This window comes from Poecilia reticulata, linkage group LG9 (genome assembly GCF_000633615.1).
Source record: "Poecilia reticulata strain Guanapo linkage group LG9, Guppy_female_1.0+MT, whole genome shotgun sequence".
Taxonomy (NCBI): Eukaryota; Metazoa; Chordata; class Actinopteri; order Cyprinodontiformes; family Poeciliidae; genus Poecilia; species Poecilia reticulata.
In genome coordinates this window covers 14,181,500-14,194,892 of record NC_024339.1, presented here as the reverse complement: position 1 = coordinate 14,194,892, position 13,393 = coordinate 14,181,500, and the positions used below count along the sequence as shown (strand labels likewise).

Genomic DNA, 13,393 nt, shown 5'->3' with positions numbered 1-13,393 from the left:
ATGGATGGATGGATGGATGGATGGATGGATGGATGGATGGATGGATGGATGGATGGATGGATGGATGGATGGATGGATGGATGGATGGATGGATGTATGGATGGATGTATGGATGTTTGATTTATATTACCTGTAATGGAATAAAACGCCTAAGAACACAGCTTTGTGGAACCCAATAAACTGCAATTGATCATAGAAATTGGCTCATTTACTGCAGAGTGACTTCATAAATAACTTTTAATTTGCTCAAAAATCAAGAGTGTAATTTTCACTTAACAGTTTATACTATAACAGTTTGAAAGTTAATTGTAAATGGTTGATATTTGTTACATTTTCCTGCAAGTGTTGGCTCTATTTTCTACATTATTACTAGATTTAGGGTATTCAAATCCTTCACATAAATTTAAATTTGACCCAAATACAGTGTAATCAAATTAAGTTCATAATGCCAATTGTTAGAGCCTTACATGACACTGGCTCCGCCCCTATGCGGAAGTAGAGCAAACCTCAGACAAACAAACAGTGTTACAATGGCAGAAGTGGTGAAACTCAATGCTTTAGCCGAGACATTGAATCATTTTGCTTTATCAGCCAACACTGAGGCAAAGACAACAGGCAAGAAAATTCTCTGAAACGTCCTACATCAGTTCTGTAAGCTTATTAGCTGGAAACAACTGAGAAATCAACGTTGAAGCCCAAGTTTTTCACAGTCAGAGGAAGAATGAGGGGCACAAAGTCTCAGTGGATGTGAGTGTGAAAGCTGTGTCGGACGCATTTGTGAGTAATAACTTAAATAATACGAACTTGTGAAAATCTGCCTCTAGGAAAATGCTTAAAAATAATTATTAACATAAAAGGGTGCTTAAATGTAAATACCGCAGTTACTGCAGCACTTTTTCACGCTGCCAGATCTACCACATAAAATCAAGCATAACTACCTTCACTTATTGGTCTTTGATGTGACTATCACACAGTGTCATCATGACAAAAAAATGGCATGCTTACTAGCAGTTACCTCTGTGCAGAGGAACATGTCGTAGTTGTGTTGATTAGGTAGACTCCGTTTGGGTTTTGGAAATGCAATGAATTGTATTCCGCCCTCTACACGCTCTGGGTAACGGCTGTTGGAATTGCATGTTCCGCACTGACAACATTTGACAAGAATTTCCTATTATTTTCCTCGAATTCTCTAAGATTGCAGCAGGTTATCCTGGCAATGTTGACGGAACTACAAACAGAGTAAATGCAGCAGAAGATTACTCAGAAACACAGTCAAACTAATAAACAGCCACTATGTAGATCAAATTCAGTTGGTCATATTATGCTGACGTGGGTAATGGCTTTCTTTGGACTCTGCAGGTTTTCAGTTACCTTTGTTTCCTCTCACAACCTTTTAATGTTAGTTTGACTGACAAGTAGGAGTTTTTATGTTCCTGCTGGTTTGACGTCATAGTTTCTGTGTTGACCCTCTGATGAGCCTGAAACCTGTTCAAGGTCATTCTCATTTGCTGGCTGCTGGGGTGAAAGGGGAGGATGTGATGGTTTGTGAATTTATTTTTTCTGTTGGTGTTTTTCCTTCTTTTCCTTTTGTCCAGCTACTCAGGGACATTTTCCAGGTGCTTTATGAATGCGTCTTGGTTTCCATGCATCTTTGTTTGTAAAGAATGCTCTGGTTGTGCATTCTATTGGCATTTTCCTCCTTTCTGCCTTTACTTTAAAAACCTGCACCTCTTGTTCATTGTGTTAAGTGTTTTGGCTGTGTTTTGCACCAAGGTTATTTTCAAATTTGAGTGTCAGTTTGCCTCTTTAATTGGTATCCCATTATCTTACCCATGTGTTACCATGGGTTACACATCATTAATTCATGTCATACTAAAATTACAAACTGATGGTTGGATAACATGTCCCGGGTGTAACCCGTCCATTGACCTGTGGAGATAGACACTAGTTGTTTCCTGTATTTTCTTTAGTACTAGTCTTTAATATTTTATTTGATTAGATTTCGTATGTTGTTGAATTACTCCATGTAAATAGTTTATGTTAATTATTTTCCCTCAGTTGCTCAGTTTAGTTCATCATTGAACTGCATTATCTTGATCATACTCACCTGTGTGATGTTCTACTAATAACCTCCTCAGCAGTTAAAAGCCAGTCAGTTTCTTTATCTCTCCATCTCCTTTTATTATCAATGCATTCCACCCTAGTTTTCCTGTGGTACTATTTTGTATCCATCTTGTAGTTCTTCATATTTGCATATTTATTTCTATAATAAACTTTCACAAAAATATGAGGCTAACACCTTCCTGTCTGGACTTGGCTTCCATTTCCTTCACACACCAATCTCAGCTGCAGAAAGTGAGGCCTCTAGTGCGATAGGTGTTCCAGGTTATTTTGTGACTGTCTATGCACTATTGGATTATAGCAGGCCGTCCGATAGTGGGAAGAGCCACTAATGTTCTATGTTTACTTTATTTGCAAATAACAGCTTTGGTTTCCTAGGTGTCGCGGCCTTCTAGTTTCTAAAAAACAATATTCCAACAAAGGCCGTGGGTGTTAACAGGTGGTCTGATTTGAACGCACTTCCGACTTAATTTGTTTGAAAAAATATATTCTTTATTTCTTGTAAAAAAATTTGCGACAAAATAATTACCAAAAATGTTCTACAACTTAGCCAAAAATGAAAGTAAACTTAATGTGACGATTCAAGTACGAAAAAGTGAAAATTAAAAGTGGTCAAGAAATCAAAAAACCTCCCGTCCACACACCAAACATTTGCCAAACAATGCCTCCACCAAGCACCCGGTGTGTTTTTAATTACTCAAATTAACTCAAATCAATTACCAACAAAATCTAATCAATTCAAATACACAAATTAACTACAGATTTTGGATCTACAATAACTTATATAAATTCTAACTTACCCGAAATAGAAAACTAAATTAGTAGAAATTACAATTTGCAAACTTTACATAAATGGCCACAACACTAGGATTGATAAATGTCAGTGACTTTGTTTAGATTGGAGCATGATTTGTTTCTTATTAGCACATTTTGGCCTATCTCATAATGTCAGACAGGTTCGATTTAGGTAGATTCCTCAGGTCTGGTTTCCAATCATGTCAATTATTGATTTAACAAAGGGACAGATTACTTTTTCATGTTGGGCAGTGTTGGTTTGAATTGCATTTTTATTTTTTGCTTGACAAAGGAAATAATTCAAAACCAAATTTTTAGATTTCCTCATGTTATCTTTTCTAATATCAATATCCGATACCTGATTTATTTGTTATTAGCTCCTTGGTATGTATACTACTAAAGGTAGAAAATCAGTTGAGCCACTTCCATCTTCATTAGCATTTGGGATGCTTTTTTTCCCCTGCCTGTCTCTAAATTAGACTCTCCTCAAGAACACATGAGTTACGAAACAGATGGCTGTCTTATCATCTCATGGCTCAACCGGTGTCACACAGAATGAGCACTTTAAAGAGCCAATAAAGGCTGACGCACACACTCAAATACATCAACTTGCGGCTACCTTCATACAACAAAGTTTGACGCTGTGTTTGTGCTGCGTCACAGAGGAGGGAGAAAGCAAGGTGAGGCGAGGTGGGCATCAAACACGGGTGATGCAAATCCACGTAAACATTTACCCTGACATTGCGTGTGATGTGTGGGATTCCAGTTCCTGTGGTAGAAATGGCGAATGAAACATGCCAAAAAGTGCGCATGCATTCATCCGTCCCACAAAATCAGTTAATTTGGGTGTGGTGAGCTTTGGAGGTTTCGGTGACACTGAGGTGGGCCCGGGAGCTTTTGTGGGTTACTATGGAGACACTGTAAACACACAGGGACCTGGCTGGTCAGTGGTAATTCATGAGGAGCTCAAATAAAGGACACACAGGAATTTCATGGGTGCGGTAGTGTTTTTTTCCCCCCTCAACATGTTCAAAGGATAGAGCTTCTTGCCAGGAAAAGTTTTCTTTTGCTTTTATCTCTAATTTACTTCACAGACTTTTAGTTTGTAACGTTATTTTGGTTACTTTGCAAGAGCAGAAGCAATTTCTCCAAAAATATTATTTTTGTTCCTTTGAACTTTGTCTGCCTTTTCCACTTATCAATTTGGCATCAGATCACCTTCATTTAAAAACACGACTTATTTAAAACTACAGTCATGATGTTTTAGAAAGCCTGCAAATCCACTGTTCAGGAGCACCTTAAAGACTACAAAAGGTTTTCCCAATGATAGCAAGAAATCAAGATATTATAATAACTCGGCTACCAACTCCAGTCATACTGTATATAATCTGCAGGTCAGATTTCTCTGAAGAGAAAAATGTTAAAGATTATGGTAAATTCTAACAGAATTGAACCAAGTTACAAACATTTATTCAAAAACAAAAGAATACTTTACTTTGAACAGACTTTGTTTTGGGGAGTAAAACTTACTTTTTGTGTTCTAATTATATGTAACACTTATAAAAGTTCCTGAATTACGTGCTGCCTCAAGTTTTCACAATAATTTAAATGAGTCACCTGTTCATGGAGGACTACACTCTACCGGTAAAAGAGCACCACCTAGTGTCTAGTAAGAAAACTGTCAGTTTCACTACGGTCCAACTTCACATTTCAGGATTTTTGTGTTGCTTGTTTTATGAACGCCATTATTTAAATAGAGAAGGAACATGAGAATGTGCATTCATTTTTCTTGAACTAATCCCTGGGATTTTTCACATTTTAATTGAAAGAGTCCAAATTTATCATCTTTTTTTTTTTTTATAAAACGTTTATTTTGCATCTGACATGAAAGCCTTCTGTTTTATCCCATCTTTTTCTCATAATTTTGGATGCTCCATTTACTTTGGCATTTTGAGACAACGTTTAAAGGTAACATCACATTATTAAGAGACGCTAAGAAAATCAATTAAATGTGACAAAATGATTGTTTTCCTTGTGCTTTACTAGGTACTGTGAATCCTTTACTACACAAAAGACAGGATAATTTTTATATTTATGGATGGAGTAAAGCCATTATATGCTTTAGATCAATATGGGCATATATCAGACTAGTAATTTCTTTAATGTTTAAATCTGCCCTTCTAATGTGTTTTTATGTTGTGTTGCATTGTTTGATTTTATATTTGTGTTCGTGTAAAGTGTCTGAGTACTTAGACACCACAAATAAAATTTATTATTATTGGTATTTTCTTTTTTTGAGTTGACACCCACTTGCTTCAAATTATTGCATATTATTTCTCATGTGAAGGCATTGTGGACAACTCAGATAACCCCTGTCAATACACTTCATAAAAGCCAGTTAGTAGAGTCAGTGTGGTTCTTGAAGGTCAGACCTGTATGAATCACTCTGTTTAAATGGACCTGGAAAACATCTTCTCCCCGTCTGTTTGTTAGCAAAATGAAATGTGAGACTTGATAATTGCTGGCAGATGCTCTTCGTCTTATTTGACTGAGGTATTTCACAAAGAAACACGGAGAACATGTTGGTCATTAGATGTACAAAGCAGGAGCGGACATGTCTAATTGCAGAAGAAGGTTGTTCTAGAAAGCTGCACATCAAACATTTTGGATCTTATTTCTAATATATAAAACAGTTACTGCTTTCTATAGATTCCAAATTACTACTTTATCATGTGAACTGTGATGTATTTCTAAGATATCAAAGTGTTAAGTTCTGGTGGTTTCTAAAGCCATGTAACAAATGTTCTTACAGAATCTGCTCTCAACCACAAAGAGCAGCAAGAAATGTCACTCAGACGTACGAGAACAACCACAAAAAAGAAACAACAATAGCACGTCCAACCACAGAGGACCAAGAACATCAGACAGATAAAAATAAAGAGGAAAATAAGCAAATGGCACGTCTACAGCAAGAGAGAGGCATGAGAAAGATAAAAACTTTCATCTGATTCTTTGATGAGATAAGCACGTACGTTTCATACCACATAGCAAAAATAATTCGCTTTCATATATAGATTGCTTCCTGGCAGTGTAAGTCATATATGACCTGCTCTTTATGCTTAAAGGAAGAGTAAAGTTTCTTCTTGAACAGCTGAAGTTTGCTTGTTTTTTAGAGGTTAATTTTAATTGTGAGATGTGTTAAAAGCATCAGCAAGTTTTTTACTTTACAAACTATTTTTCTACTCGTTGGAATTCCACTTTCTGCCCGGGTTAGAAAACGTTTGTTCTCACATGCATTCAAGTAATTGTTGCACTCCACAATTTAGACATTGACGATTTAAAACGGTTTCATATTTGAGGTTCTGTTCTTCAAGTTTGATGGAACTGAAATGTTTCTGACTGGAGTTTGCACGTGTTCCTTGTGTATTTTGAGGTGTTTCCCTCCCAACACCCGATTCAGCAAATGTGAATGACAAATGTATTCAAAGAAAAACTGATTGTATATTTTCTGCATGAGTCTGAAGTAAAATGTTTTCAGTTGTCTCTGAGGACTTGATGTGGTGAGACATCTGAAGAGCTTTATGAAAGGATTTTTTATTTTTTTTTACCTTTCAGTGCTTTTCCTGTTTCTGAAAGTAGGCTGAGGAAGGTGTCTATTTTATACTTTTGCCCATTTAGTTACATTTTCCAACAAGAACTTCTTGTCCTTTAAACTTTTATTTACTGTAATGAGTCAAGACCGCACATGTTTTCAATTTGTATAAAATATTTAAAAGTCAAAAATAAGAGAAAATAAATAAACACGCAAGACAGAAAAGGGAATGTGAGAATTTAACAGTACAAAGTAGATATGAGTTATTCAGTTTTCGGTGTCTTCATTGCCTTCTTGATCCAGTTAAGATGCCGTTCTGACAGGAAAGAGTAAACTCCAGGTTTCTTTTTTACGCCACAAAGCTTCCCAAATGACGTGACTCCAACTAGAACGTTCTTGCACAGTATTGGTCCTCCCGAATCCCCCTGAGAGAGAGAGAAGAAACATGTGGTGATTGTTTTCAGAATAAATCAACCTCTAACTAATAGAAACCTGTTTTACCTGACAAGTGTCTGCATTGTTTCGACCATCTGACCCAGCACAAAGCATGTTCTTATTAATATACGGCTTCAGGTTGTAATAATCTGGAGAGTTGCACTTCTCTCTGTCGATTACTGTCACATTGACGGACATCAGGACGTCGGACATCTTGCCAACGTTGTTTGTTTTTCCCCATCCAGCCACCATGCAGACGGAGCCGCTTGCTGGGTCTTTTACAGCAGTTTGCAACTTAAGACTTTCAACCCATTTGGTTTTTTTTGCTGGCTTGTTAATCTGAAAAAAAAGTGGCACAACAGATGCTGATGATTTGTAGTTAAAATATTTAAATTTAGAATATGTGATATATTAAATGCAGTGGCTTGGACCATTTTAGTTTGCTCGAACAATCATTTTAGGCAAAAACGCTGGCACTAACAACTAAGAGCATAGTTTCCACCACAATAAATGTGACTTACTGAATTTCTGATTTATAATTAGACATATGTGAAATATTTATTTACTTAGCATGTTAAAGTCTCACCTTGATCAACATGAGGTCATTGAGTTTTTCATTGTCATCGTAGCAGGGATGGATGATGAGTTTTGACACACTTCGGACCTGCCTGAATTGTTTTTCATTTTCCTCTTCTTTGATAGAGTGCACCCCCAGCAGCACAGTCTTAACACTGCAAGAGCAGAAAAATACTGCATTATTCACAACAGGACAAAGTGAGTGCAATAAAAGTCTGGTTAAACAGCTTACGTGATTGAAAAATAACAATTGTTAGTATTAAATGGTGAAATAAAACACCAGAAATAGCATGTTTTAAGGAAATACATTCTAGGTGTTTCAAGAAGTTTCTTTTTATTGTCTAAGTCCATTGCAGCTTGACCACCCTTACGCACACAGCTCAATGGAGAGCTTCCTGATCTACTTTAGTCCGTGCAGAACATAATGTTGCTTTCTAAGTTTCTGTTCATTTCACCAGAATGCAAAGCCTACTTTTAACTTTTGCATGCCACTGATGTTTAATAATTAATTAGACCTTGGGGTGCATTTATTTTTCTCACGCAAAATCAGTCGCGGGATTGAAATGCTGAAATGATTCTCAGAAAAGCTCCCTTGTGGTTTCTGTGGTTTCTTTCAGTGACTTACTTCTGTTCCTTATGGCAAATAGCAGAAACGGTCATGTGCGTAGACTCGGTGTCTGAGATGACACGTGAGACATATTTAGCGTGCAGGATGCACTTTTGAAATGCATCATGACACCCCATGCATGACGAAGGAGCTGAATGTAATTTTTTATTTATTTTTTGGTCACTACATAAGCAAATGGAAGTTGTTTTAAAGAAGACATACAATATGTATGCTTGTAAAGCTTTTGGTTAAAAAATGACATCAGCTCTCTACTAGCTATTTGGTGCTTTCTTATTTTTAATCATTTGGGGGGGAAATCTGTTGATGCAACAAGGAAATGATGCTTCCAGTGACTCAGCATGCATACTCATTCTTGCTTTGCACAATGTACACAATCGGGGGCGGGGGGATAAAAAAAATGCCTCCAAAGACAACAGCTTTTAATTCTTTAGAAAAGAAATATTAACAAAAACCACACAGAACAGGTCATTTGTTAACTAACTAGGTAATAAAATTGCTGGAATCTGCTAACTAAAATCAAATTATAAACATGATAGTTCCTACTCTTTGCAGTGTGCTGCCGTCAGGACCCATTTGGGATCGATTAATATTCCTCCACAGATCGGCACTTTAGACTTCAGCAGAGTCATATAGGGCAGCGAGTGGGGCTTCACTTCACTCCCATCAATAATCTCAGAACCATAACCTAACACAGGAAGATATCCAAATAACATTTTTCACAAAAAAGCAACAAAAGAACCATTCTAAAACAAAACATAACTGATATCTATGGCAATTACTGCATTTAAGAAGCTATTACTCACTTGAGTTGAAAGAAAATAAGAAGACACAGGAGATGAAAGCAGCGAAACCCCTCAGAGACAACATTTCCTCTTATTTCTGTCTTTGATCTGGTGATGATTGTGCCCCTGGAGACAATCACCCTGCCCTTTATGTGTTTTTCTCAAAGGATGTGGTCTGACCATGGAAATGCACGAGTCAGCGAAATGGATAAAATGATCTGCAGCACACCGTCAGTCTGAAGCCTGTGGTGAAATTTACCAGTACCGATCAGAACCAAGTTAGTCAGCGTGATGTGGGGTTTTAACATCATCAGAGTGTAGGTGAGTGCAGACGTGGGAACAAACTGCTAAGATCAGGAGGAGGGGTTTAAGGTTTTGCAACGCTCTCTTTTCAAAAATAAGGTACAGGAAGTTGCAAAGCCTGCATACATTTTGACCATTTGGAAGAGGGTCTGTTTATAAAGTCTAAATATTAAATTTTAACTTTTTTTTACTGTTGTGTTTGACATTCATTCTTTTTAAAATAGAAACCTCTTATATTACTTAATGTCTAATATAAGACATATACTATAGGTATATAGGTAAAAGAAATATTAACAAAAATCACACAGAATAGGTCATTTGTTAACTTACTAGGTAATAAAATTGCTGGAATCTGCTAACTAAAAGCAAATTATAAACATCATAGTTCCTACTCTTTGCAGTGTACTGCTGTCAGGACCCATTTGGCACCTATAGTATGTCTTATATTAGACATAAGAGGTTTAGGTATCATTTGAATATGGCATTAGCCACCATGTTGCAGGCATCCCAATTCAAATTATATATTTACCTCTTTCAGGTTTTTATTAAATGCCACAAAAAGTTGTATTTTCCAACAGCAGCCCACAACCACTATACTATTTATTCCATTGATTTTCTATGCCTGCTGTTATCCTTGCAGCATCATGGGGGAGGTAGTACCTGTCTGCAGCATGCAGCACCCATTGGGTGAGAGGCAGGGATACATGCTGAACAGTCCATCACAGAGACATACAGGTTCACACACATGCAAATGATATGCTGACATGACTACAACAAGAACACCAAAGATATATGGTTTTATTTTTTTTTATTTGGTTTTCATACACAGTTGTCATGACAGTAAAGCATCAGTCTATGATTTGTTTGGCTTTTATTTGTGATTTATCTATACGTATAATGCAAGTTGAATACAAAGGGAAGAATGAAAATAGAGGTTAGAGAAATGTAACTGCATCCGTCAGAAAAGTTATTCAGCTTCAGAGGTATTCATTGTGTTCTTGATCCAGTTGAGATGGACTTTTGATAGGAAAGTGTAAACTCCAGGCCTCTTCACTGATCCACAGGGCTCAGTCTTGGATCCCCCAAAAGATGTGACTCCAACTAGAACATTATTACAAAATATTGGTCCTCCTGAATCACCCTAAGAAAAAGAAGAAACACGTGAAAATCATTCTAAAGTAATAACAATGTTTTAAACTTTGGCTAAAAGGCTAATTTACCAGACAGGTGTCGGCATCACTTTTCTTCCCATCTGGCCCTGCACAGATCATTTCCATGGTAATATATGGGTCATTGTCATAATGTTCCGCAGAGTTGCACTTCTTTCTGTTAATCACAGTAACTTTAGCAGACATCAAAACATCTGACATAATTTTAATTTTGGTTTTGTTGGTTGCTCCCCATCCAGCCACCAGACAGACAGAGCCAGCTACTGGGTCTTTGACAACACTGCTCAGCTGGTGAACTTTGACCCATTCGGTTTCCTTCACGGGTTCATCCAACTGAATGGGGGGAAAATAGATCACTATAAACATGAAACTATAAGGTTAAAAGTTTAAATTGTTCACAAAATTATATAGTAGACACAATAAAGAAGCTTAAATCAATTGAACCATATCTGATAGAGTTTGAATCTTAAACCTGGTTCAAGCTAATATTTTAGTTCATGAACTGAAAGATAAAATCATATGACTGAAGATCACTGGTTGAGTCAAGAAGCAAATATGCTTTGTTTTGTCAATGACCAAATCAAAACCAACTTTTAATTATGTTTTATAGTTTTCCTTGAGAGTATTTTTCCAAGACAAATCTACGCATAAACTTCCTCCTGTAGTAAAATGTTATCTTACCTTTAGCAACATGAGATCATGGACTTCTGTTTTTTTATTATATTTATTATGAGACACACTTTTCTTCACCTTACGGACCTGCCGGTACATTTTTTCTTTTTTCCCTTTTTTGATGGAGTGCACCCCCAGTAACACAGTCTCAATGCTGAAAGAACAAAAGCACAGTATGGTGTTGGATTTATCAATCAATCAATCAATCAATCAATCAATCAATCAATCAATCAATCAATCAATCAATCAATCAATCAATCAATCAATCAATCAATCAATCAATCAAATTTTATTTGTATAGCACATTTCAGCAGCAAGGCATTTCAAAGTGCTTTACATAATTAAAATAAAAACAGCATGTGACATTGAATAAACAGTGAGATTTATGTAGTGCGTCCATAGTTATTACAATATAAAGGTTTCCTACTTTATTATTAGTGAATCAATCTACTATGATTAATTTAAGTGAATTATGAACATTATTCATGATTCATTTATTGCACATTATCTTAAGAATGCTATAATCGTGCAGCTTTTTTTTCTTGGAATAAGCCAGTAAGTTAAAAGCCTGTAAAGAGACCAGTAGATATTTTTATGATGTGAGTTGATTCACTGTGATTGTTATTTAATATGAAAGCTGCACCATAATTCATATTTCTATTTGGAAGAATTAATAAGAATGATGCACATTTTCCACAATAAAGTTTTGGTTATAATTTGACAAAATGCAAAAAGGACTAATGGTCGATACTAATATTTTATTTCGCTTACTTGGAAAGTGAAACTTGATGTAAATGCTTCTCAGGGAACAACACTTCTAAAGTCATGTGGCTACAGTCAGAATAGTGATGAGTGATATCTGCACCTTATTGCATCAAAGATTGCTGTTTTCTGTTTTTGACAACTTACAATATGAACAAGTTAATTAAGGTCAAATGATAATATAATTAATATTGTGCTAAAATGAAACATCACTATTCTGACCTTAGCCTGTTGAAATTTAGTGTCAAAACTTAATGTTCATTTAGAAAATGAAACCTGAAGTTCAAACACCAAAGCTTAACACCAGGTGATGATTTTCTGACTTAAAAATATGAGCCACATAGACTGAATGATACATGCAAGCCTGAAGGTACTTTATTTTGAATAACGCTGTCAAAAAATCTGGTTATGCAGTTTTTAGGTAAATCTGTTCTTTCTTAACCTTTTTTTTCTGTGTGTAAAAGCAGCAACAAGAACTACATATATTTAAAGCAAGAAGAAAATGGCTTCCTTTTTCAAATTTTGGGTGCAGACCGTCAGTCTGCAACCAAAGGTGCACTGAGTTATGATCTCTAGTTGCACCCAAAGGTGCAGACTGACGGTTTGCCTTTACAGACCTAAACATTATTTAAATTGATTGGGAGAGCAAAGCAGAGTCAGTCAATGTTGCAACAGATTTTGTTTTCTATTTCTAATGCTGCTTGAAAAGCAAACTAATTACATAACAAATTAAAGAGTTCCTGTTTTTACCTTTCACAGTGTGCAGCAGTCAGAACCCAGTTTGGATCAATTAATATTCCCCCACAGTGTGGTTTGTTTGACACCAGCAGAGCCATGTAGGGCAACGAGTGAGGCTCCACTTCTCTCCCATTGATAATTTCAGATCCATAACCTGACACAGAAAGCAAAAGGTTCAACACATCCCATAATAGTAAAGATTTGATATTAACTTTCCTTTCTTCTCAAGTAAAATGGCAGCACTCAAGATACGACTCACTTGAGTTGATCATAAGGAAAAGGGCAATGATACCCCTGAGAGAGAACATTTTGTCTTGTCTCAGTCTTTGGTCTGGAGGTGAATGCGCCCATCAGGATGCTGACCCTTTATCTGTGTTTCTCAAAGGATGTGGTCTGACCATGGAAATGCATGATTCAGCAAAACACACGTAGTGATCTGGTAAGCTGAAGTCTGTGGTAACACAAGATCGGAACCAAAAGGTCTTCAGAAGCTGTGAGGTTTTTATTTTTATTTTTATTTCCTCAACATGCAGCTCAGAGTACAAACAGGTGAGAACAAAGTCATGAGCAGAAGAGATTTCAATATTCAAATTTCATGCACTGAGTTATGATCTTTAGTTGCAATTCAAGAATGGAATCATTTTGTGGCATTGAGAACATCTATATTATGTAGTGGATGTATGTGGTGGTTACCGTGGGAACGTCGGGGCAGAGCTTTTTGCTCCAGTTGGACGTTATTCTGAAAACTCAAATGGAAATTAAATAAAACTTTTTACTTAAAATCAGACAGGGGAACATGCATTCATTACACAATTGTATT

At 36.3% G+C, this 13,393-nt stretch overlaps 2 protein-coding genes across 2 annotated transcripts; both read right to left on the bottom strand.

Moving 5' to 3' along the window:
- Positions 1–6,660: 6,660 nt before the first annotated feature.
- LOC103469980 (granzyme A-like) lies at positions 6,661–9,112 on the bottom strand. The gene is made up of 5 exons (XM_008418075.2): positions 8,951–9,112; positions 8,691–8,832; positions 7,530–7,674; positions 7,010–7,282; positions 6,661–6,933 (listed from the first exon to the last, which is right to left on the bottom strand). The coding sequence occupies exons 1-5, from the start codon at positions 9,012–9,014 to the stop codon at positions 6,772–6,774; spliced, it is 786 nt and encodes a 261-aa protein (XP_008416297.1). The 5' UTR covers positions 9,015–9,112; the 3' UTR covers positions 6,661–6,771.
- A 1,032-nt stretch (positions 9,113–10,144) lies between these two features.
- LOC103469979 (granzyme A-like) lies at positions 10,145–12,894 on the bottom strand. The gene is made up of 5 exons (XM_008418074.1): positions 12,833–12,894; positions 12,586–12,727; positions 11,083–11,227; positions 10,453–10,734; positions 10,145–10,373 (listed from the first exon to the last, which is right to left on the bottom strand). The coding sequence occupies exons 1-5, from the start codon at positions 12,879–12,881 to the stop codon at positions 10,200–10,202; spliced, it is 792 nt and encodes a 263-aa protein (XP_008416296.1). The 5' UTR covers positions 12,882–12,894; the 3' UTR covers positions 10,145–10,199.
- Positions 12,895–13,393: the final 499 nt, after the last annotated feature.